General features: G+C 33.1%; 1 protein-coding gene across 3 annotated transcripts in view; it reads left to right on the top strand.

The window, feature by feature from the left end:
• LOC118186316 (adhesion molecule nephrin-like) overlaps positions 1 to 27,370 on the top strand; it is a 1,043,604-nt gene that overhangs the window by 711,439 nt on the left and 304,795 nt on the right. For all 3 annotated transcript variants that reach the window (XM_085809008.1, XM_085809009.1, XM_085809010.1), the window contains exons 9-10: positions 903 to 990; positions 14,233 to 14,369. In XM_085809008.1, coding sequence (XP_085665134.1) covers positions 903 to 990; positions 14,233 to 14,369 — 225 coding nt within the window. The remainder of the gene's footprint in view (positions 1 to 902; positions 991 to 14,232; positions 14,370 to 27,370) is intronic.

A 27,370-nucleotide genomic window follows, 5' to 3' on the forward strand; every position in this document is an offset into this window, starting at 1 on the left:
AAATAAAAGTGTAGAAGTTTGGCATTGAACTTATAGAGCTGAAGACCAAAATGCATAAAATGACCTGCCCGTTTTAACGGAGTTGAAGTTTAAGGAAGGAATTTGTCAGACGTTTCTTGAATACATAGTGCTGTTGATGTAAATAGGTCGTGCAATATATTCTAAACTCTTGACTAAAATCAGGCAAAGTTAAAAGAAAATTAATAATTATTTCATTCATCATCAGAAGAAAGGTTGTTAGGATGTTTATCATATGTTCAATAATTTCAGCACTGTATGGTAGCTCACGACAAAATGTATGTTCTTCAAACAATAACAAGCATAGGCACAAAAGTTAGTAGATAAGTCTGAAATAACGAAATGCATGTCACACTCTGAATGTATTCCTGAAATGTTATTGGTGAAATATGGTAGTCCAAACTGAATTCTGCACAAAGGGACGATTACTGTACATGTACCGAAACTAGTTAAATGAGTGTTGCCGGATGGTAAGAGACAAATCCTGCATCCAGAAAACTGAAAATGAATGTCACTATCTCAACGATCTAAAACTAGAATGTTTGTTGTATGCGATTATATTTCATCCTAATTATTTTCTAATAATTTTCGCAACAGAATTGTTTTTACGATGAAAGTTATACAAAAGCAGAAATTTATCAGTTTTAAAATTCATGAGTTTAAAAGCTCAGCGAAGGTAGGACTACATCACCTAAAAGTCAATAGAACATAATTTGATGAGGAACTTCGCATTTAAAGAAGGGTTACTTAAATGTTCTGTTCTGTTATCAAAAAATGTTAATAGAGAAAACTATAAATATTAATTACCACAATACATTAAAGCTGTATAAATATTTGAAATAAGCATGCAACATTAAATTTTAATGTGTTCCATTTCCTTTTAGGACAAAGATGTGAAAGCATTTACCTGCATTGCTCACGGCGCACCAGAGCACGAAAACGTCTTCCAAACTTTCAATGTGTCCATATTTTGTAAGTAATCAATTTTCAAAAGCTTTTTCATTTTACTTTGATGATATATATATATCTATATATTGTTCCGTGCGTATGGGTTCATAATGGATTGATAAAATTTATCTTACCAAAAGAAACACTTCGCAGTTTTGCAATTTTCTTCAAAAATATTCGTACAGCTCCTCACAGTATCACAGAATACAATCAGTAGCTCACTTCAAACTACTAAGGACATTAAAACAACTCAATGCAAAGTGCACCTGAAGAGCGAAGCTAACACGGAGCTAACAATACTCCGAACCACGCTAAATTAACAGCTAATCTAATAATTATGTGCATCTCCAAGTCAGATAATGGTGGTTCAGTGGGTTTACTAATTTTAACACTTTTACATTTTAAACAATATTTTAATTACTATATACAGAGCGTATTCTTAGGCCGCCGCCTTCAACATGAACGAACTTTATTCTCACAACTAAGCGAGCAACAGCGCCCTCTAGCCTTTTTCTTCAAATTACACAACACTCCCCACCTGAACTCGGTGGAGAGTTCATCTTTCAATAATATATTCTAGAATATTCAATTAATATTTCGACAATAAATCCTGGAGAAATGGTTAAATATAACAAACATGCATACATAATTATAAGCACATAAAATTTTGCAAAACATTAAATGATACCTATCAGCAAGGTCAGGAGAATCAAACCTAAAATACAAAATACAAACATTAGTTAAGTTCCATATTATATAACAATTGTATAGGCCGTTTTAAGGTACCAGTAGGTGTTTTAATTATGCAAGATCTTATTTTACCATCTCTGCCTGGCATTAATTCCAAAATTTTACCTATTGTCCAAAGATTTCTGGGATGTTTGTCGTCATGAATCAAGACAATATCGTTGATTTTAAACTGAGATGCGTTAGAGTGTGGAGGACAAATATTGGCAGATCTCAGATTAAAAAGATACTCTGATCTCCAACGCTTCCAAAAATGATTTAAAATATCTTGATGGTATTTATATCGTTTAATAATTGAATTTCTTGACCCAGTCAAATTATTTGATGTTATTTTATTAGCAGGCAGAGATAGCAATCGTCTACCAACCAGAAAATGAGAGGGTGTTAGTGGAGAGGGTTCATTGGGATCGGTAAACACGTAGGTAATTGGTCTACAATTAATCATTGCCTGGATTTCAAGCTCTTTCACAGTAAGGGATGCTCGACCAATAATTTTGCATAAGCTGGATTTTATGGTTCGTACCATACACTCCCAAAACCCTCCCCACCATGGACCCCTCTCAATAATAAATTTCCAATTTATGCCTCTAGCAGAAAATAATTCTTTCACAGATGAATCACTCAAAGTTTTAAAAATATGTTTTAGTTCTTTATCAGCTCTTTTAGAAGTCTTGGCATTATCGGAGTACACGGTGGTACACAGTCCTCGGCGAGCTAAAAATCTTCGGAAAGCTAGCAAAAAACTTTCAGTGCTGAGATCAGTTACTATCTCTATATGTAAGGCACGAGTGACCGCACACGTTAACAACAGCATGTAAACTTTACCTTGCCTGTCTTTCGTAAAAAATGGACCGGCGAAGTCCAACCCGGTCACAGCAAATGGAGGCGACTCTTGGATTCTGTCTGGAGGAAGTGGAGCGATATCCTGTACCCCAGGACGTGCACTATATCGTTTGCATATCACACATTTTCTGATGATAGTCTTAACACGCTGTCTTCCCTTAATGATCCAATATTTGTCTCTGATCTGAGTTAGTGTCGAATTAACTCCAGCATGGAATACCCTTTCATGCGAGTCCATGATGATCAACTCGGTAAACTTGCATTTTGAGGGTAATAGAATAGGATGTTTTAAATTCTCGTGACAGTCTGCAAATTGAATGCGACCTTTCAACCGAAGAATTCCCTCCTCATCAAGCCTTGGATTAAGGGAGTAGATGGAAGAATCGAGAATTGATTTTTTATTTGATAACTTAATTATTTCCGCTTGATACGATTCTCGTTGCGTAATTTTTACCCAATAATGTTCAGCTGCTTTAATCTCAAAAGCACTTAAAGGTCCATTCTCTATAGACCTTTTCCGAAGCCTCCCAATAAATCTAAATACATAGGCAGTAATTCGAAGTAATTTTCCTAAAGAACTGAATTTTTCTATATGCAAAATTGGGGATTCATTGTTAATTATAGGTGCAGTCAAAATAATACTTTTTCTTAACTCCAACGATTCTGAATTTGGTTGTAATTTCTTTTGTTTCGGAAAGTTTTCAATAGGAAAACGTAACCAGTGTGGCCCATGCCACCACAAATCATTCTTAATTAGTGACTGAGCACTAATTCCTCGAGTTAGTAAATCGGAAGGATTTTGTTTCCCTTCGCAATGGTTCCACAATTTTTTGTTGCATATACTCTGTATTTCTGTAACACGATTGGCGATAAATGGTTTCCAATTATTTGGCGAACCTTTAATCCAAGTAATGGCGATTTCGGAATCACTCCAAAAATAAACATCCTCAATTAAATCACCAAACAATTTTTTCAAATATTTATACATTCGAGCAGCCACGAATGCTGCCATTAACTCTAAACGAGGAAGAGTGATTGCTCTTAAAGGTGCAACTCTGCATTTCGACATGATAAAGGAAGTTTTAATTTTAGAATCACTCGTACAATATCTGAAATATGCGATGGCCCCATATGCTTTAGGACTAGCGTCCGAAAATAGGTGAAGGCTTATATTCATTGGATCGTCATCAAAGAAATTTCTCTGTATCGATATTTCAGTTAAATCATTAAGTTCCTCCCGCCAAATGTTGAATTTTTCCTTAATCTCTGCAGGAAGGACCTCATCCCAGTCAGAACCGGAACACCAGATTTCTTGCATAATAATTTTTGCCCGAATAACAAAGGGTGCAATAAATCCAAATGGATCGTATATTTGGGCGATGCTTTGAAAAAGTTTCCTTTTTGTAGCAAAATCGTTTCCAGTAGAAAAGTCAATTAAATTTTTTAAATTTAACTTTATATTGTCTTCAATGGAATTCCAAATCATGCCTAAGAAATTCGATTCACTAGTTAATTTGTTATCTGATTCCTTAATCCCATTTAAGACCCATAAATCGTTTAATGTTTTAGTATTAGTTCTTAATTTTCTGAAATTCATCCCAGCATCCTTAAATATGTTAACCGCATCTACAGATAACCGATATGCATCTTCAACCGTTCCTGCTCCAAAATATAGGTCATCGACATAGACAGAAGAATTTAACATTTGGAAACTGTCCGGCATTTTATCTTTATATTTTCGAATGTGATATTTTATAGTGGCGGCCAAAATGAAAGGAGATATAGTCAAACCGAAAGCTACGCGACACATTTGCATAATCTTAAAGGAGTCATTATTTTCATTAAACCAAAGAAATTTTAGAAATTTTCTATCACCTTCAGCAATTCCTATCATCGAAAAGGCTTTTTCAACGTCTCCACAAAACGCTATCTTAAACTTACGAAAATTTAACATAATGTCTAGTATATTTGGATTTAGATTAGGTCCCGATTCAAGGCAGTCATTTAACGAATTCGTGTCCTCTGTCCTTGAGCTAGCATCGTACACAATTCTTACCTTAGTAGTTTGACTAGGTCGTATCACTGCTCGGTGAGGCATAAAATATCCCAAATTTGTATCATTATTTGGACATTTCTCCACAATTCCTTCTAATATCTGGTTCTCAATTATATTTTTATATTCCTGAAAAATCTCCGGAGTTTTACTTAGTTTATTGCGAAGGTTTGCGAATCGTTTCTTAGCTACCTCAAAATTATTTCCTAAATTATTCGGACTATATTTCCAGATTAAATTTGCTTCATATCTTCCGTTTTTAAACTGCAAATTTCTTTCAAACTGGTCTACTATTTCGCAGTCAATATCGGAATAATCATCAGAATTATTAATTCCCATATGTTCTAATTCCCAAAAACCTCTTAAATCTTTCAACACAACAGTGTTTGTCATTACCGCTAAATTTTCAGAACAATTTTTGTTTGTTTTATTTTTCTCGATTCCTGCGGCAACCCAACCAAAGACAGAACTGACTGCGTACAACCCTTCAGATATTTTAATTCTTTCAGAATAAACTACATTCCAGAATTCATCCCCTCCAATTAATATCTCAACATCTATGTTATTTTTTCTTGCGCAATCGGCGATCTGCAACCCCATATGCTCCATGAAGTCTGCAATTTGTTTACTAGGCACACTGATGGACGCCGAGGAAATAACATCCGAGATCAAACATTCAATTTTTATTTTATTATTTTGTTTCCAATTCTGAATTTCGATTTCAACGACCGGATAGGAATGATTTATTGCCTTCGTCGCACCAAATGAATAAACAGAAAGTCTTTCATAACGGATTGGAGTAAGTTTTAAATGGTCGGCCAATTTTTTCGTTATAAAGGATCTGTGACTGCCTTGATCAAGAATTAATCTAGTTAATTTTGATTTATACTTAGAACAAGCATAAACTGTACAAGTTTGTAATAATATTTCCCTGGCATTACAGTCATTATTATTATCACCTTGAGGAACAGAAGCAATCAATTTTAAGTTTTGAACTTTATTTCTTTCCTCAGAATTCAAAGTCAGAGATTCAGTTTCGTTTTTGGAATAACCTTGTTCCAACTTTTTGTTTACAAGGGATTTTATTAGTACAAATCGATTCATTGTGATACATACCGCCACATTTATTACATTTAGTTTTATTTCTGCACCTTTCTGATGTATGGAATTTTTTAAAACAAGAAAAGCAGCGGTTTTCGGATCTTAGTTTCTTTAATTTATCAGAAACATTCACTTCGCATTTAAATGACTCGTGCAAATTATCACAAAAGATGCATTTTCGGTTAACTGCAGTATGAAATGCAGCCGTGGGTGTATTTTTTACATATTTTCTAGTTTCATATTTTGATTGATCGACTCGCGGAGGCACAGGATTTTTCCTTCCGCTTAATACTAGATTTGAAATTTCCCTGCATTCTATTTCCGTTTTAATAAATTGTGTTAATTCCGAAACTTCAACTTTATCTTTCGATCCTCTTTGCCGATTAAATTCCAAAACTAAATCGTCCGGAATTAATTTTAATAATATTGGAATTAATAAATGTCCATATGAGCCAGAAGTTACTTCTAAAGTTTCCAAATTACGAATCGAAACTTCTAATTCGTCATATAATTTACGTAAAGCCTTTACGTTAGCAGAATTTTTAACGGCTTCTAAATTGAGAATTTTATTCATGAATGAATTAATGATCAGGTCTTTTCGACCATATCTGTCCTTTAGTAATGCTACACAACTATCATAATTACTTTCTGTTAACTCAAAGCCTGACACAACATTCGAAGCTTGTCCCGTTAAGAATGTTTTTAAGTATACAAATTTTTGTATTTTTGAAAGCGTTTCGTTTTTATGTATCGAATTTTCGAAACTATTCCAAAATTCATTCCATTGTTTGGGGTCTCCCCAAAATTTATCAATCATTAATTTTGGTAATTTCAGCGTACTACTCCCACTAGAACTGGAACTTACATGCAAAATTCCATTACCACTAGACTGGTTTAAATCAGAACTTTGGGGATTCCTCGCTGGCGGTACTGCGGTAACCGTACCTAGAAACTGCTTAATTTGACTACAAGCAATTATACATTTGTCATTGTATTCTTCGCTTATACTACAATCTTCTTCAATTAAGTTAACATCAATTAACTCTTGTATTTCATCATCAAGCGTTCTCAAATTATTTTTCTTTTCGGTTAATAATTCAAACAATTCTCGTAATTCTTTAATCGAATTTTCATCCCCTTCAATTTTTAATTTATCTTCAATCACTTTAATTAACCTAGTAACAGACGATCTCAATGTGGAACGTTTACGTTTCAATCTATCTAACTTCTCTTCCATTTTATTTAATTTAAATACACCCACGACAGCAATAATAAATACTTACTAATGTACTACAAATAATCACTAAATATTTAATTTAAGATTTCCCTACCTTTATTTGGAATTCCATTGTCACTTGAATATCAAATATCCATTGAAATCGAAACACTTGGATCGAACACCTAAAATCTTCACAAAGCCTTAATTCCTTACGCCGATGCACCATCTAATAATTTTGTGCTTCTCCAAGTCAGATAATGGTGGTTCAGTGGGTTTACTAATTTTAACACTTTTACATTTTAAACAATATTTTAATTACTATATACAGAGCGTATTCTTAGGCCGCCGCCTTCAACATGAACAAACTTTATTCTCACAACTAAGCGAGCAACAGCGCCCTCTAGCCTTTTTCTTCAAATTACACAACAGCTAACAACTGAGAAAGTGATGGTCTCTCCGGCTTTATATAGTTTTCCTCCGGCCACTGAGAAATTTCTAGTATTTCTCGAAATTATTGGAAGGCATATGAGGTCTGGATACGGTTATAGTTGCATAAAGAATCAATTAAAGTTGTTCAGCTCGGATACCCATTACAGTTATACAGGAACCGAAACAAAATGTCGCCAAATGGTCACCAGTTTTCGCGAGCTACAAAAGTTAGCCTCCAAACCGTTGCCAGCTTGGTAAAATCTCACCAAATCAACGAGATAGCCATTTACACAATGTTAAATAGACTTATCTTTGTATTCTTATTTTTCCGCCACAGCATAGCTTCTCTGAAGTTTTTACGTTACATTATGCAGAAAAATACCACAATATCAGAAATAATATCACAAAATTATCTATCTATATACAAAATTTGTAACATATATATTGTTGCGAATTTTGCACATATATATATATATATATGTGTGTGTTTGTGTGTGTGTGTGTGTGTGCTGATATGCTTCTTTTTATACGTAAGAACGGCAACGTTCTCGCCAGCGAGAAAAAGCAAGATCACGTGAACTCTTCTCAGAGAGACACGTGACATGAGAACGATAAAATTTTAAAATTAAAAAGAACACCGAATACTTATTATGATGGTATTCCGTTTTTTTAATGATGTCATACACCGAATTTCTCTTCTTATTTCTGTTTATTTTTATGGATCATCTTCACGTTAATTACGTCTATAATGTTCGCGTGTTTTCGTAATTTAGTAACTACACTCATGTCCATAAATTAAGGATAATTCGGAGTCACGCTGAAATCGAAATCTTAAATAAATATATCACCTGTAAAATCACTACTCACATCTTCAAGAATCATATGCAAATTTCAGGAAGTAACCAGATGACACCGATGGTACATCACAATGACGAGAGTGTAAGAGAGTGATGTATAAGGAATACGGGTAAAGAACTAAAATTGTTCGCAGGCGGTTTATAAGCATTTCAGAGCAATAACCGAATAGTTATGACACAAAGGACGCATTTGGATGATTTTTTACGTGGTAGAATTATCGGCCGTCTGGAATGTGGGCGTACCCAACTAGAAGTATCAGACGAACTTGGAATTGCCCAGAGTATCATTTCCAGGCTTTGGCACCAATTCCAAGATGATGGTAATGTGAGTAGACGTTACAGCACAGGTCGCCCCAGAGTTACAAAGACGAATGAGGACAGGTATTTGGCAGTTACTGCCAAAAACAAACAGACGGAGCACAGCCTCAGACCTGTCTCCTCAGCTCTCTTCAGCCACTGGTACGACAATTTCAAGGCAGACCGTGTACAGACGCTTAGGGCAGATTGGTCTAATATGCTCGTAGACCTGTCAGATGCGTTCCACCTACTACAACTCACTGTCGCCTGCGGTTAGCCTGGAGTAGAGAGCATGCATTGTGGATACCGCAACAGTGGGCTTGTGTGATGTTTTCCGACGAGTCTAGGTTTAGCTTGCACTCTGATTCTCGCCGGACTTTCATATGGAGAGCTCCAGGTACCCGTTACCACCAAGAAAACATCATTGAACGACACCGTTACGGTGGTGCAGGAATGCTCGTTTGTGGTGGAATTATTCTGGGTTCCAGAACTGACCTGCATGTTCAAATTGGAACCATGACAAGCCAAATCTCTCCGGACGTCATTCTGTAGCAACATGTACGTTTGTTTCGGGGCGTCATGGGCGCACAATTTGTGTTTATGGATGACAACGCCAGTCCTCACCGTACAAACATCGTAAGCGAATGCCTTTAATCCGAGGATATCACCCGTATGGACTGGCCAGCATTCTCACCGGACTTGAATCCAGTAGAGCACGGGTGGGACATGCTTGGCCGAAGAGTTGCAGCCCGTTAACCTCCTCCTACATGTCGACCGGAACTTCGGAGAGCATTGCTTTATGAGTGGTGTAATATCCCCCAATATCAGATCGATAATTTGATACTCAGCATGCATAGGCGTTGTACGGACTGTATTGCATCGTCTGGGAACACACAATGTATTAACAATCATACCAACCATGTAATTTTTTTTTTTTTTTTTTTTGTAAATAGGTTTTTCTTTGTAATTTGCTCTAGGGACAAAAAATCACTAATTTTTTAATAATATCAAACATATAGCATCTTCTTTTTTTGCTCTTTTCCTTTTGTTTAATAAATAAGCTTTACAAATAAGTCAAATTTGTTTTGCTTCTAACTCTTTCTTTGCCTGATTTTGAACTATCCTTAATTTATGGACATGAGTGTTAATGTTACTACTGTCGCCTTCAATAAGATTGTTACTTTAGTTTATCAGCGAATAAGATTTCGTTTTGGGAACTGAAACATTAACAGCCAACATCAGACCATTCAAAACACCAATGGAAGGAATCTAAACTGAACTTAAATCATCCGTACAAAAATTTCATCTTAAGGCCAGCCTATAGGAGACGACAAAATCGATTAGCAACGCAATGAAGTCTCTCTCTCAGGCTTGTCACCTGTTAGTATTTCGCTTACAGATGGAAATTTTGCTTCTAAGTTGCTAGATACTAAGCATAGCGAAATAGCCAAAGTAAAAGACATGATTTGTATCCATTTTCAAAATACAAAATATAAGGTAGTAAAGTTAAAAAAATTAATGAAGTGGAAAAGGAAATTAATTGTGGAACTTAATGCATTATGTATGCATGTATGAATCTCTCAATCCGTCTATATATATATATACAGAGAGAAAGAGTGAGATTATTAAATCATTCATTTACATAAAAGAAGAAAAATAAATCAATTACTTCATATATAGCATAAAATACAACATACACTCCTGATACTTAAAGTAAAGCGCGCGAAAAGAGGAAAAAGAAATTTTATCACTTTTTAAATAACTTTAAAAAAAACCTAATGATTATATTGTTAATTTAAAATTATTACGTAAGTAATTAATTCATGATATAAAAAAATTACGATATTTTATGTATAATAATGTAGCGTTAAATTATTACACGATACGTGTAACCATCTTTATATAAGTAGAATTATGTTAATTACAGAATTAGAGAAACAATAAAACATTGATATTAAGACAAAAAATTCAGAGACTTGCTCAGCTTTGTTCACATATTGATGGCTCATGCAAAATTTAAATCTTTGTTAAATGCAGCAGTAAATCGAGCTAGCTAAACTTAATTTAAAAATTAAAAAACTACTAAAAAGAGAAAAATCGGAAATATAATTAAACACAAACAGACGATAAATTAAGCTTTTCTTGTTTGTCAGTCATTTTAGAACATAAGAGTGTAGTAATCCTTTTGAACAGGAACCAACAGTTTCCTAGTAGATTCTTTTAAAGCTAATAAATATCGTAAAACAAAGTTATTGCTCTTTAGTGTAAAATAACAAATTACTTTTAAGAAGATAAAAAAAAAAAAAACCTATTCTATCATTTTTGAAGAAACTAATCGGAAATTATGATCGAAAATAAATGTCCTATTGCCAATTACATTTGTTAAAATATAATAATAATAAAAATTCTAAACATTCTGCTGCATACGTTATTTAGTAAGCTAAACGCTGATTGAGTAGCCACCATTTCTTTTAGGACATGATTTTCATACGCAGTTTCATTGGCTGTAGCCAAGTACGTCTCCGGGAACATTGTACCCCGTCATAATCAATGAGCACGTCGGATGTATTTGACGCGCGACGATGTGTTTTCCCTTGTAGAAGGACCAGTGCAGGCGCTGCAGACTTTGTGAGAAACTTGTAAGACTAATCTCCTAGAGTAGACGGGTTTTCAGGCTCTTCACATTCGCTCACTGCTTCTCCTGCCAGCTGCTCTGTTACTGCTACTTCAAATATTTTTAAAGACTTAGGAATTATTAGGAATCGATGTAGTTCTTAAAGGATAGTGCTTACTACGCTGCATTATTTGTGTCGAATGAAAAACTTTTGGTCCACAAAAATAAAAAAATATTAAAATCTACCATGATTGCAATCACGTATTTTTTCCCTCGGTTGTCCTCAGTAAAAATTAAGCATCTACATATTTCAGCATTTCCAGACTGTACCATGTATATAAATGTATTGAAGTACGTTCTTGAAATTAACAAAACTCCCATCCGACCGACATTTTAATCATCGAGAGAGGGGTTCGATATTATGTATTAAAATCGGAAACATTTGCAGGATTATGAGAGTTCTGATATATGGTATTTAAATTTAGATGCATCAGAATGTGTGGCGTCATACTGTAACATATAGATGGAAATATATTCTTTGATTCACAGAATAATTCGATTTACAATGACGATTTTACATTATTAAACACATTTTAAAAGATTTACATCGAAAAACGTTCAGGTGAGAAAATAAATATGTTTATTTCACAGTTTACTTATTTTTATGGAAATTTAGTATAACTTTCAAAAAAGCATTTTATGTAAAATCCCATTAAAAGTATTATATGCAAAAGTTCATACTAGTCAACTATTCTAAAAACATTTAAACCTGCACAAATATACGAATAATTGCTGCTTGAAAAATATCTCTGGATAAACGCCTATTGCATTCGAAAAAAAAAGTTGAAAAACAAATTCCCATCAAACCTTGACAGCTGGAGGAGAGGAGAAGTGACGGCAAGCAAACAGACAGTATATACGCCCAAATCTTCAGATTATGTGAAGTGCAGCGAAAATCATAGAGTACGGGATATGCGTTGTACAACTAAGCAAAACTATGAGAAATGCCAGAAGACTTTGATTTCGGAAAGAAAACTGCTTGCCGTGTTTAAACAAGAAAATACATTCCCTTCTGAACAAAAACATGAACAGCATCAGAAAGCGTTTAAAGCGATGTTACGGGAAAGGATATATTTGGAAATCCTTTGAGAGGCTAAAACAAACGATAGATGAAATAGGGAGAGACCACAGAAAAAAGGATGGAATGATATACCCTATAGTCAAGAATAAAGCTAAATGCCCAAGACACATAAAAAAGAATGGGCACTCTTTTAACATAACAGCCGTAAAACAAGAGCATTTTGATGCAATTTATTGATTTTATTTCACTTTAATTGCATTCATTTCCTTTCTAAGAATTTTTCTCGGCTTAAACTTCGTTCGCTTCTTTATCATACTTTATTCGATTCATTTTATTTATAATTCTGTTTAAAAAATTCCATTGCAATAAATAACTTCCTATAAATGAATGTCATGTAAGAAATAAAAGTTCATCTATATAGTGAAGTAAAACTATGAAGATAAATGTACATAGGGAGCAGCAGATAAAAAATTAATCAAGTATTTCCACCAGTAATTGCAGATTGAAAACGAGTAATGCTAAGGACAGCAAATCTTGCAATCTATTGCAGACAATCAAGGGAAAAAAGGCCTACCGGAAATTGGACACTTTGTTGTGGACTAAATGTGCTATATCCTAATAAAAACCGTATCAAGTTTACGATCTACTTTCGGTTTGCCGTCCTCACGATTTATTTTAGGCCATTTTCACCCGCCATAAAAAAGAACAGATTTTCGAGCTCCAATTTCTCTTAACGATAGAAGAATTAGCAGAGAATATTAGAAAAGAAATTGAGTTGCGTTTCACATTTACTTGGCAGTCGCGTTTAGGGCATTAACTTTGATTAAATAGGTGATATGTCTTCCGCTTCATGAGTTCAAAGGGACATTGTCATCTTTTGCGTATGGTTAAGATGGAAAAAGTCAATTTAATACAGTATCATAACCGTCAGTATATTGTAGAGAAAAGAAAGCGTGCTGCTTCGATTAAAGAAGAGTTATGAGATGGAAAACAAGGTTTTTAGTTTATAAGTAACAGATGTTTAAAATAATTAGCAAACATAAGAAACATATATATACAACTAATCGCTAAATGAACCATATGTTAGTTGTTAATGTTATTTTCAAACGTTTAACTAAAGTAAATAATGTGTGCAATACTGCTGAAAGCTATCTTGAAAATTTATTATCAAATTTCCTGAAAATATGGTTTGCTCTCAGCACACGTCTACTAACCAAGTTTCCAAAAGTTAAACAACTTTAGAAGTAAATAAATGAATATATAGTAAAATATAATCTAAGAGATGAAAATAACAAAATTTAAAAAAAAATTAAAGAAATAAAATGTCGGTAGCTCATTTTTGATAAAACTCTGAAAGACTTTAAGCGGAAAGAAGAAAACAAAATAATGGATTATTTTCAATAATAGTTTTTTTGATGTATAGTAGAAAGAAAAATGTGACTGCTTATTTTAGTAAAATCTCTTAGGACGTATAACAAATTTTTGAGCCAGACACGTGGCAGCGAATCGCCATAAATATAATTTAAAAATATTATGATTCTTTAAACCCTAACAATTGGTTAAAAGATAAGTGCAAATTGAAAAGAAACAAATAGTATTTTATTTCTTTTTGTGACTGATTTCAAATAAAATGGCTTAATGTATTTTTAAACACTGTTTGGTGCAGCTCTCGAAAGAGAATCCCCCTTCAGCCTCATTTCAAATCAGTGTCAAATTCAGAATAAATTTTACAATTCATAAAATCACTCTTTACACTGCCTAGGAATTCAAAACTTCACATAATTATTTTCTGAAATAAACAACGCCTATCATCATTAAATATATGCCATGTATTAACTTCAGAATTCGTTTTGCCAGTATGCAAAAGAAACGTAACGACAACGTTCATTCCACGTCAGTTAAACAATATACAGAAACAAGAAATGATACAATGACTGAAAAGAAAGCATTATTGTTAATGGAATTAGTGAATATTTGATACGCATTTCCTTTGGATTTTGCTACAGAAATTTTTCTTCCTCCTAGATCCCCCAGGAAATCCTGAAATAACAGGGTATGAAGATGGCTCAGAACTTAGGGAGAGTGATCATCAGAGATTCACATGCTCAGCATCAGCAGGAAATCCGCCGGCTGATCTTAGATGGTATAGAGGCGACGTAGAGGTAAACGAATTTTCTAAAACTTCAAAATATTTTTTCCTTCTAATCTAGAAATATTTTTTAAGTGAGCATAGCATGTTTCGAAATCCTTTTTAGTTTTTACTGAGGGTCAAACCTCGGAATTTTTCTTTTATCGATAATGTCAAGTTTTGTACTAAATGAATACCGAAGTCATCATCCCTAAACTCTTAATTTTATTTATAGAGACAGGGATGCAACAGTGTCCTTTTTAAGTTTGCAGGAAACCACAGAATGAGTAGCTGTTCCATCTGAGAGACTTTAAACTTTTTCTGCTCATTTCGCGGCTTTTATTAAAAACATTTCTTTAGATACAAAATTTTCAAATAGTTGTGATATGAGATTAACAGAACAACACAGAAAAATGAAAACACAGAAACAGAAAAATGTTACAGAAAAATGTTTATACTTTTACAAAGAATGTTGCAATTTACAGAGATTTTTCTACGAAGTATAAAATTTTGTTACAAGTGTAACAGGGAAACTAAAAATAAATGAATAATAAACTAGCAAAATAATAAAATAAAAGTGAAAATTGTAAAATAATATTACAAAAGCAAAACTATTATCTTTATGATTAGAAGCCACTTTTGTGACTGCTACTAAAAGAATACGCATTAGTAAGATTAATAGCTAAACATTATAAATAAAAGTTACAATTATACTTCTTTCAGATTGTCGCTGTTTATAATAAAACAGTTCATTAGATTCTAAAGCTTCTGATGAAGCGATTTACTACTGAGAATCTGCTGAAACCATTCACGAGCATTGTTTGTTGTATAGGGCCGAAAATATAGATCTTAAATTATTTGACACTGAAACAAATAGTGGTCTAATGTACCTGATAAGCCACAAATACAGTTGCCTGTGTTATGTGGACCAAAACGAAATACGTAGGCCACAAAAGATCTATGAGCTGTTAGAAGGCAAGTTATTGCACTATTTTCAGAAATTAATTTACGTGAGGAGATGGGTAAGAAGATAAACGTTCTTCTTCCAAAGACTTCTAGTGACCATAAAATTTCCATTGTGACAGAAGATACTTTTCTAAACCAGATTTTAAGTAAGAAATGGGATTAGGCAAGGAAATAATTTATGTTAAAATATTATTTGCAGCCTTTTGTGCTAGATGGTCAGCGATCTCCTCGCCCACAATACCCACATGGGGACGTGTCCAATATAATTTTGGTTTTGTACCTGTCCGAAAGTGCGTTAACAGATGTTTAATAGATCTCAGTATTGGAGAGCGACCTTGCCCTAATATGGCTTGAAGACTCGAAGCACTCTCAGATATTATTACATTAAGTTTTAGAGAACTTATTTTGCAAACTTATTTGCCCCTCGAATTGCCAATAGAATTGCCTGGAAGACGGAATTGGATTTATCTAACTTTGCTTTCCAGGTTTTAGTATGTATTCCATTGTAAAGAGCGCAAAAGGCACAACCAATATTCAAGTGTGTTATGGATCCATCTGTGAATACCTGTAATTGAAATAAGTTAGTCGGTAAGTTTCTAAGCAAGTTTTCTGGGAATAAATATGCTGGATAAATGTTTTTTAATTTTGCAGTAAAACTTATCTCGATCCCTACGCACACTTGATTACATAGAATACGCAGTGAAATTATTATTAATAATTTCACTGATTCTAATTTAAAGAAATGGCAAATGAAATATCTTTCATTTGGGTATATAGATTCATAAACAACATGACAGCTGTAGGAAATCAATGGAATTAAGTAATAAGAATAATGAGAGTTATTAATTCTGCTGACGGGAAAGGAAATAGAATTAACTTTTATGTAACTAAATCGTAAAACCAAACTATTAAGGTTTATCCGTTCGTTATAATGTTTAGTGCGTTATGTAGGTGGAATAATTAGACTGACCGTTAATTCTTCCTTCTATACTAGCGATAAATACGTACCAAGGCAACATTTTCAGAGTATGAACTTAAGCCACAAAATCGAATCCACAGTCCTCATATATATAAGAAGAAGTAACTATGACCTTGAAAACTTTGTAATGAAATCCTTCTTGAGTATATCTGAGTCTTAAATTAGTCTTCAGAATTTGTGAATTTGTCTTGACATCTTCAGAAATCTAAAGAAAAGATTCGGACATCGATATAGTGTAATGCAACACATCTTTATATGATTCAATTCTTGGTATGATAAAATAACAAAGTGCAAAAAAATAAAGATAAATTATTAATTGGAATTTAGTCGATCATGATGGATCAAATAGGACTCAATTCCCCCTAAAAATTACGAAAGGAGTCTAATATTATCATAAGATTATACAGCAACTAAATTTCCGGTGCGAAAGTTTGATCTCGAACCTAGATTCAAAATGAAATTCAGGACCTTCATAAACCCGAGAGAAGACCGCTTTCATAGACGAAACAGTGTATAGCTAAGAGAGTTTCTGTGCCCAAGCATGTCTGGATAAATTTCAGAATATCGAAATCGTCAAACTTTAAAACTTAGCAAAACAAAACATCCTGACAAAGACAAGATATGATGTAGCAATGAAACTCACTTTATGTACAACTTTAAATCTGATCTGGAAACGGAATTTGTTGTCCCGATAAAACTTAATATATAAGTTTCAAATCTACAAAATGCTGAATTGTGAAGTTGAAATTTGTGATGGTATCATTTCTCTCTGTAACATAACTTATATGAGTATAATGACGCCATTGCATTGTAGAGACATTAGGTTTTTCGAAGTAGGAAATCTTGGAAGAACAACTATGCCGTAACTGGGAATCGAACTCAAGATCTTCGAATTTGCTAGCTGGATATTCTGACCGCTAATCCGCAAAGACGTATGGCAGAATTTTTTTTAATAAAATGGTATAGAAATAGGTCAATGTAAAATTAAAAATTATTTCTCCAAACTAAGTAGTTTTAGCATTTTTCGGAACTTACTACTAACTAAGGCTACTTGGTAATAGGTTCTGAAAAAATTTACTTATTTTGGAGTAAGTTCAAATTCAGATTAAGTAACATTTAGCGTTCATAATGAGCGATAAGCACTGAATCATGAGCGTAAATGTTTATGATTTTACACTTATTCTTAACCCTCTGACCGGCCTGGTGTTTCACTGAGAAAACTCGAATTTCCCAAAACTGGCATGAGAAAGAGGTAAACACTTGATATTAATGTCAAAATACTCCTGGTACGCTGAACCTGTATTTATGTCTTTTTAATATATTATCTTAAGTTCCTGGACATATTTCAAGATGTACATACATGTATACTTTCTTCAAGATGTCACATAACATATTCTAAGCCATATATATATATATATGGTCTTTCCCTTCAGAGAGAGTACCAGTAATTCTCAAATTAAAAATATCATCTTCTTGTTAAATAGGTGCTATTGAATGATAGGTAACTGAAAGGAAGGTGCTTTCTTGAATAGCAAAAATACACTCATAAGAATCTTTCTCGTTGTACCACAACACACGCCAGACAGATTTTTGTAGAAAGACATATGTGCCAATTCAATACTTCCTGAAGAAATCCTACATTTCGCTATAAATGATTTTTATTCACGTGAATTCATTATGCCTCTATAATCGGTATAACGGGTTAGCGATGCTAGCTGCCGCATCATTGGACAGGCCTTCAAATTCCGAAGAAAGCATGCATGACTATAAGTGTATAGTATCTGCGTGGCATGGGGGCATTTAAAATACTAGCGAGCCGAAAGGCCTTTCGAGTGGCTCTGAAGTTAAGTGAAATCTATTTGCGCCACTCTACTTGCACCTGAAAATTCATTGAAGACACCATAATAAACCATTAAATAGGTCTTAACTGATATTGTTGTCTAGTAGTCATCTTTAAATTAAATGAGCTGTCCTTATTTCCTACAATTGCGATTTTGTTGCCGAAATAAGTATTTTAAATAAAAGTTTTAATGAGTATTATTCTATTTTAATTCTTTGTCTATTGAAATAAACATAATAGATATATTCCTCATACTTTAAAAAAAAAAAAAAAAAAAAATCCACCATATTTTCTTAACGGGAAGAGATCCAGAAATAGTTCAGTCCTGACTACTATCAAAATATCATCTATCAATAAGTGTCTCTGTTTCCTACTGTTACACCGGGAGTATTATTCCTAGTTCAAGTAGAGAAATATCATATTCTGCAAGTTTGTTTCGCTATAACGGTGCTCGGACACTGAAACTCCTAATGCTTGAAGACGCTGTGCAATCTCTTCTCATAGCATCATCTGCTCTGAGATCATAACCAGGATCTGTAATCATTTGCTTCTTGCCTTTCAGACTACATGCACATATGTTTGATTCTCCTTCCTCAAGTATTAAAAAAAATACCTAGGAAAGAAAAAGACAGAAAGATATCTCTAGGAAAAGGAACTGTCGGCTACCCGCAGCTGCAGTTCAAAAAAAAAAAAAAAATTCCGTCAATCTTCGCTTCTATGGTATCTAATTGGTTGATTTATGCGAAGACAAGTTCTTTGACGAAGAATCTTCTTCGCCTAACAGATCTATAGGAGAAGCATTTTCCCCGGCCTTTTAAAATTTCCCGGGAACGCACCCACAACTCATTGTCAAGAGGACCAGTTTCAGATAAAATTCTACCTCTAAAAATATTGCTGGCAGAAATCCGTTGCGTCGCAGCTCGCTATATATGATAACTTCATTATGTTTTCACTATTTTAAATAGCACTTTCAGTCTAATATTTAATAGGTAATGAAGTCCAACGACTGATAGCTGCTGGATAATATCCTGACTGAGAATTCTGACTATATAATATTCTGACTGAGAACAGTATGTGTTAAATTTTTTTCCTGAAATTCTTTTTACCATTGTAGGATATGCAGATGGATTTTAAAATTTTAAAAAGACAAAATTACTATTTTTGATTAGGAAATATCCACGAAATTTTTGATGGCTCGGAATTTATGCTTGGCTGACAATCATAAATATTCATCGAGTCGTTTGTCAAAAGCATAAAAGTTTCTGTAGTTCAACGTCAATTACTCTAGGCAGTTTAAAGTTATCTGTGCATTTTGCATTGGCCTTTTGCCAATAACGTTAACGGTACAAAACACATTATTAAGCGGGAGGAATGTGTTTACTTATTGTTGAAATGTTTCAATATCTTTTAACATGTTAAAAATATATTTGGGTGCAATTTGCAGAAAACCGATATGATTATAGTCTAAAAAGAAATATATTTCTTTACGGAAACTAAACAAAGGTGCAGCTTTTTGAAACAATGCAATATTTCAAATTAGAAATCATATACTAAAAATCGTATTACACTAGTATAACAAATAAGATATGAAACAAAGCTGCAAGTTTCTCAACTGAAAGACTATATTACTCTGTATTATATGTTTAGGTTATGACTCTCTTTCATAAAAAGTGTATCCTTTTTTCGAATGAAGGTATTTAAAATAGGTTCCTTAACTCCCCTTAATATTTTATAATAAATAATATTTTTTGAGACTGCGAATGTTTTGTTAAAATATTGTAAAATACTTATACAAAAGCAAGTGACTTTTCTATTAGTGACATGAACTACTTACTTCAGAGGAATCTTCAGTCAAATATTCTTATTTTTCCTTTTATATTGTCTACTTCATCCTACTTTAATTAATTTCGTCAGTGATATTCAGGTTGTAACAAAAAAAAAGAATAATTGTTATTGCTCCAGACAATATGCCTTGAGAAAGGCCACTTTGTTTTCACTTTACATAAAATAACTTAATCTACTTATGAAAATTTAATCAAGGAAAAGTAAGCGTTCGATAAACGAAAGTTCTCAAAAAATGGCTCCTATGGAATTTTTATCATGGCGTTTTCTTACAATCTCCTCTGAATTATTTTAGTTTCTGAATTCCTTGCGTTTAATGAGCATTTTGAATTTTATTTATCGAAAGCTAGATACAGTTTCATATAATCTCTCACCGAAATATAAGTCATTTAATTTATTAAAATGTGAAAGAAATCATTTTGTTTTTTACCTTCAATGGTAGAAAAACTATATTTCCATTTCATTAAGACTCCAGAGCATTTGTAAGCTGGAATATATAACTATTAAGTCTCCAGAGTATTTGTAAGCTAAAATATTTAAAAGAATATGTAAATATATTTTAATTTTTCATACATATGATTGACAAGTATTTGTGGGAAGCTTGGCCATAAATCAGAACTTTTAACTATAATATACGCTGCAGAATTATTTCTCGCAGAATCAGAATTCCTTACTTTTGATGAAGTGTGGCACCTGCTGAAAGAGTTGTTATTTTAATGCACGTAAGATTTCGCCTTTATCCGTCGTTGCACTAATGGGGACATACTGATTTTCTGAGGAGTCTTTAATGGGTCTCTGTTTCTCTGAGACGGCATTGTGTAAGACCAGTTTTGTGTAAGTCTTTAAGTATCCTACGGAATCAATCGCAGCAGCAAGAGCACGAAGTTTCAATTCCTCTCTTATGTGCTCGTGTCTACCTACTTTACGACAAGATTGTTTTATTTGAAATCCACGGATGCTTGAAAATGTTCTCATTGCAGATAAATTACTAACGGGATTGTCATTCCTCGCTTTCCACATAAATAAAAATTGTTTAAATAAAATTTGTAATAAATGTCTCCCATATAAAAGTAGTTTTCTCTGAAATCTAGTGTTTGAATTGTACACTCTCTTGTGTCGTCGCTCTGACTTAACTAAACCCTCAAACAACTTACAACAGAAGGCTTGCGAATACTTTTATGGCCGCGACACATCTGCAGTTAACGATAAGCGTTGTGGAGTAAAAAGGACAAAAAATAGAGGTCATATATCATCCATTCCTTTTCATACGATTAAAGTGGCTATTTAAGGGCAAAGAAAAAAGAGAGTAGAGTGATATATATATATATATATATATATATATATATACTCGACTTTTATTGGAATATATTTATAATTCTACATAAGCCACTTAAAGAAACAAATTTGAGTATATTAGTTCAAAACAAATTGATGTAAATATATATTAGTTGAAAACAAATTAATATTTAGAAACATGCAACATATGAATGCATATAAATAGAATGCTTGCAAACGTAACTATTATTAAGAAAAACAATCATTATTGTTCATATTACTATGACTATTTGATTATCACTTATTCGGCAATTAAACCAACTACCTAATCCTGCGATCATGGTAACAACTTCGAATACAGCTGCCATTACTTTACATGTATGTATTAAACTATGATAGAAATTAGAATATTATTTTTAAAATTTTATGGCTATGAAATATCTCTACATATAATAAAAGAAAGAGTCTGTCTATGTGTGTGGTCTTTCATTCGTGTTGCGCGCAAGCTAACAGACCCAGGGCTACGAAATTTGGTACGTAGGTGCATCTAGACAAGAGCCAGTGCACTTCGAAGCGATTTTTTTCAAATTTCGAATCAGATTTTTTTTATTTTTATCTTTTTTGATGAAATCGCATCATTTTGAATAATTTCATTCTTTTAGAAATATGGGTTTGGCAACAGGTTTTCATTAAATGCTTTGTATACTGGGCTGCTGACTGTTGAAAATATGAGATAAAATGCTGTTTATTTTCTTTTAATATTTGGACACGCAACACGCACATCGCAATCTTCTTATTCTTCTAGATCGTATGTGTCTCGCGAGGCACAACAGATAGAATTTCCTTTCTCTCTCTCTCTCTTTATTAGCTTGTAAGGATTATGTTAATTTTATTAACAGTTAAATTTTGAGTTAAACTAATTTCCTGTCAAATTCTTAACTTCAACTTATTACCTCCGGCCAGAACGGTAGTTTTAGAATCACGTCTGAATGCATAATGAGGAAGAGCGGTATTTAACCTTGCTGAGAATGAGGAAGAGCGGTATCTACTTGCTAAGAGAGAGAGAGAATCAGAGTTTCTGATTAGCGCGCGTCCGCCTTTTTGGCTACTCACTCTCTCAAAGCTGTTAATACGCTCGGCCGTTGCTAAGAGAGAGAGAGAATCAGAGTTTCTGATTAGCGCGCGTCCGCCTTTTTGGCTACTCACTCTCTCAAAGCTGTTAATACGCTCGGCCGTACTCAGGCCCTTGATAGCTTCGCAATGAGTTAGCGTTAAGGGGCCAACTCGGTTAGAATCTTGATAGCTTCGGCTATATCTCTTTAGTTTAGATTAGTTTTAGTTTACTTCTTAGCCTCTTAAGTTCAAGCCCAAGTGTCAGCTTTTATTGTACACTCCAAGACGGAGTTCTGTTGAATCTTATCTGAATAATAAAGGGTTATTTACCCTTCCATCTCGTTGCTTCTTGTTGCACGAACTCAAGCGATTATTCCCTTACTAGTTCTTAAGATTCTTCACGTTCAACAGCAACTTAGCATTTACAAAGTGAGGAACTCTACAAGCTAATGGCAAAGAGGTTCGTATATTTTGAATTATGTCATCCACAAAGTACAATTTTGATTGGTTATTGCTTTCTGATGAGAGTTTCATTCTTTTAGAAATGTGGCTTTGGTAAGAGTTTTTCATTAATTCCTTTGGATAATGGACTGCTGACTGTTTTCTCTTGAAAATATGAGGTTTATTGTTTTGCAATTTTTTATACCTGTGTTTTATTTATATATAATTTTAATTATATAAAACGTTTAGCATGATTCTTTTTTAGGAAGCAAAGTTCTTAACTTTCTTTATACCATTTGAATTCTTAAGATTTTGCAACGAGAAGTTGGTTAATTTATTTATTAGGATAATTAATATTTGTATTAAGGGATATTGCTTATTTAATTGTAATTTTTTATATGTAATACATTTTTATTGACATTTGTGCTTTTTTTATTTTGATAAAGCTGTTCTGCAGAGTAAAATTCTGTGCAGGTTTTAAATTTAATGTTTGGTGTTCACTTTAAGCATTTTTCTGGTACATTTAAAAGCCAGACGAAGGCTGGCCAAGTAGCGGCTAGTTTATCATAAATTAAAGTGATCAGATCCTCCAGATAGCTCGGAACATTCCCGTGCTTTCGTGCAGTGTCCCGGTTCTTGATGCTGAAAGATGCTCCGTATTCTTTAAACATTCCCGGATATTATACGAATACCTGACATAATGTCTTTCGGTGCTGCCAAATACGACCTTCATGATGACCTTGTGTGATCAGAAATATGTTTAATAATCAAAGAATTCATGCTGTCAATAGTGACGTTAAATCTTTCTAAGAATTTTAAATGGATAACCTTTTGAAAATATTGTAGAATTTAAATTCCTAAATAAAAACTTAGCATTAAAAAGAAAATATTTTGACGAACAATAACAATCTGATAAAAATTATTTACAGAAATATCAAGTAAAGAAGAATAAGAAATATCTGGAAAATAAAACAATTTTCCTAGAGTAAAACCGAAATTAAACGATATGAAGCAATATTTTTCCATATGCAGAATATTTCTTACGAAACTGCAACCCTGATAACTGAAAGCTGCTTACCGTTAATAACTGTAGCATTACAGCTCTCATTTTGATAAAACATATGATACAATTCTCTCGTTCGGACCATTTGAAAAGCGCATAATCTTTCTGAATGTATAGATATTATACCTGAAACTAACCAATAAAAGTTTCACAGAAAACTGAAGACATTTGAAACCATAGTGTCAGTTTGAATAATTTCTTTGCAAAATGTAAGCAACTGCAAAAGATTAATTGAGTGCATTAATTATTAACAATTATAAGATTAGATTTTCAATGTTCTCCCCTCCCTTCAGTCGCCGAAATTGTCTCTTCCCTCACGGAGTTGGCGAAAAATCTCGTTCTTTTATCATAAATATTATTCAAAGTGTGGCACTAATACTTCTCATCGGTATATTGCCTATTAAGAAGCACTGCTTGTCTTAACTAGCTCTTTTATTCTGGACTAAAATGTTACGAGACTTACATCAACGTCCACATGCATGAAATATCCCAATAGACACTGATTGAAATATTCCTAGAGGGCTTCTTCTTTGTCTGTCAAATTCAAAGTAGATATAGTGAGAATGAAAGAATAGCTCAGGTATTTCTTCTTTATTTTTCTTTCTTTCCCTGTATTCAGTTTATCATTTATATGTATTGCGAGCAGTAGGAAATTCATGTCTAAATAAGAATTCTGGCAGAATATGAGGGTATGAAAATCTTAAGCAGTTAGCCTATTTTCGATATTTTGTTTTCTTGAAATAGAGAACTTTTATGTTATAAGGTATTTCTCTTGCCTTCCTAGCGTGCCTTCGTGATGTAATATTCAGCAAACTGAGCCGTTATTCCAGAGGTCCGTGGTTCAGTTCCAGGCGTAGGCGTTTGCTAATTTTTCATCTTTCCTGCTTCCAAAAAATACCTAATGTTTCTACAATATAAATAAAATAAAATCTAAATCAGAATTTTTAATGCTAAATCTATCAATGTTCATTATAAGATTACGAACAAGTTATAGAAGAAATGTTTCATTTTTAAACAGAATATAACGTACCTTGTTCGCAATAATAAATAAAGAAGTTTTCTCTCTTTATTAGCTACTTTATAAATTTGTTTAATAAAAAATATCTGTACAAGGCAATTCATATCAAACGCAGTTGCATTCATATGGATCAGAAAAAGTTCTTCTAAACATGTTGCAGTGTCCAGTAATACAACGTATATATTAAATCTGCCAGGTTTAATAATTGAATTAACCTAAAGGAATTAACCTAGAATTCAACTGCATTTGCTAACCTTAAGGAAGCTACGAACATTCATATTCCTCCTAATGATGTAATAGTTCTGCATTTTTCTTAATGCCTTATTTCATAAACTTGTTAAGAAAATTCAATCCAATTTCATACTTATCGAACAATGCCAGAAATCCTTCTCAAATCAAACTATCGCGAACACAATTTTTTCGGAGACAATTTTGAAGACTTGTAGCGTCATTAGTAGTTTGTTGAAGCAGAAGACGTGAAAAATGAGCAATATCCTTGCTGGGACTCGAACCTCGGACCTCTCAAAAGTGTGCTAACCATTACACCACGAAGGCATGCTAAGAAGGCGGGAGAAAAACCTTACATACTCCCACTTTTAAAGAGCGACTGGGGATTAGGGGACCCAGTCGCCAAATCCTGGTGGTGAAGAATCATCATCCGCCACTTTTTTAGTTCGGGTGCCACTGTAATGACATTAGGTTATTTCAAAGCAGGAGACATGAAAAATGAGCAATGGCCTTGCCGGGACTCGGACCTCTCGAATACGCGTCGCGTGTGTTGAACATTACACCACGAAGACTTGCTAAGAAGGCGGGGAAATACCTTATAGGTTTTTATGTGTATTTTAAGATATATAATTATAAAAGCAAAATAAGCGTTCTAACAATATCCCACTGATTATCTGAAAAGTTCGATTTTAGTAAGACTGAAGTACAGACCAACCATTTAAAAGTATGGAATCCTCTACTAAATTCTTCAAAGAATCTTTCATTCAAATTTCAATTTTTTGTTCAGCTGTAAATATGTTTACAATTCCAATTTTTAAATGTTGCAGGGAAAAACCTATGCTACAATAATAAAAGGAAATTAAGTATATTTCATGATATTATTTTAATTAATGAAATTTTCACTGTAATTTCTTAGCTCGAAATAATACAAATGAAAATTCATAAGCATTTAAAGTCTTATAGAACACTGCAGAACTGAAATGAAAAGCAGTTAATTCATAGATTTTTCATGGTCCTTTACGTAGAAAATAATGAATAGCAATATTGACCACTAAACGGTACTTTCATGAATGAAATATTAGTATTTTCATTACTGCACTTATATCCGATTCTAGTTACATATATTGCACGTGCAGTTTGCTAGCGCTGAGATTAGAACAAGAACTGAAATGACTTCCCTTATTTAATGAAACAGCGTGATAACAAGATTTCGCTAACTGTATATTCATATTAATTTAACGACATTTATGACAGAAGCAAAAGGTGCATCATTTGGCATACAAATGCTCATTAAAGCATAAACGATTATGAAATTTAATAAAATCTTTTCAAGTTAAGTTGAAAGATAGGGACTAGGTTTTAAAATGAATACCGTCATTTTTTATAACTGCTCGTTAATGTTATTATTTTCTTTACGGACATCCTTTCTTAATGGTCTGCTTAAATTAACCTGTTTGTATTTCAGTTTTTATAACAGGTATAAAATGTTCTTAAATGTACTAATTATAGGGGCAGTGAATCGCAAAAGACATATTTCATAGTTTTTACAAAACTGATTTTTTTTTAATTTAAAAGTTCCAAAACATGAATATTTGCTTCATTTAAAAAGCACATCTGCAATTAGACATGCACGTCTACGATCGATGGTTGCGAAACTAAAGACCGAAAATAAAGCCTTTGTAACACTTCAACGAGTTTTTGATTAAAAAACTAAACGATTTCAAAAAGAGCATCGGCAACACTGTACGGAAAAAGAAACATTCTTTATCTCGAGCACGTTAGACTCTGTATCGTAAATTCTAAAGATATGCTCATTTTAAAATTAATTTGCGATATTGCTGTTGAGCTGAATTTTATAGTTTGAGTACGTATAACTTGATATTTAATAAATAAAGGTAAACACAATACGTTAAACAAACGCCCCTTTGGACGTAATTTAAAGTCTGAAACTTTCCGGATTTTTTTGTCTTTTTACATATTTATTGTTAGACTAATTACATATGTAAATTTTTATTATATATATATATATATATATATAGTTAGATTTTGTTAATTGTCGAAAATTATTTTTTTTTAAACTTTGAAATTTCCAAAACAGGGATATTTTCGTCATTTAAAACACTTCTGCAACTAGAAGTATATGACTAAGACCAACGATTGTAAAAATAAAGGCCCGGTAAGTATTTTTAAGCTGGTTAAAGAGGTGGGTGTATGTATATACACCCACCTCTTTAACCTCTTATATACATATATACATATATATATATATG

This window comes from Stegodyphus dumicola, chromosome X2 (genome assembly GCF_044657685.1).
Source record: "Stegodyphus dumicola isolate Sdum_Otavi_A_Nest chromosome X2, ASM4465768v1".
NCBI lineage: Eukaryota > Metazoa > Arthropoda > Arachnida > Araneae > Eresidae > Stegodyphus > Stegodyphus dumicola.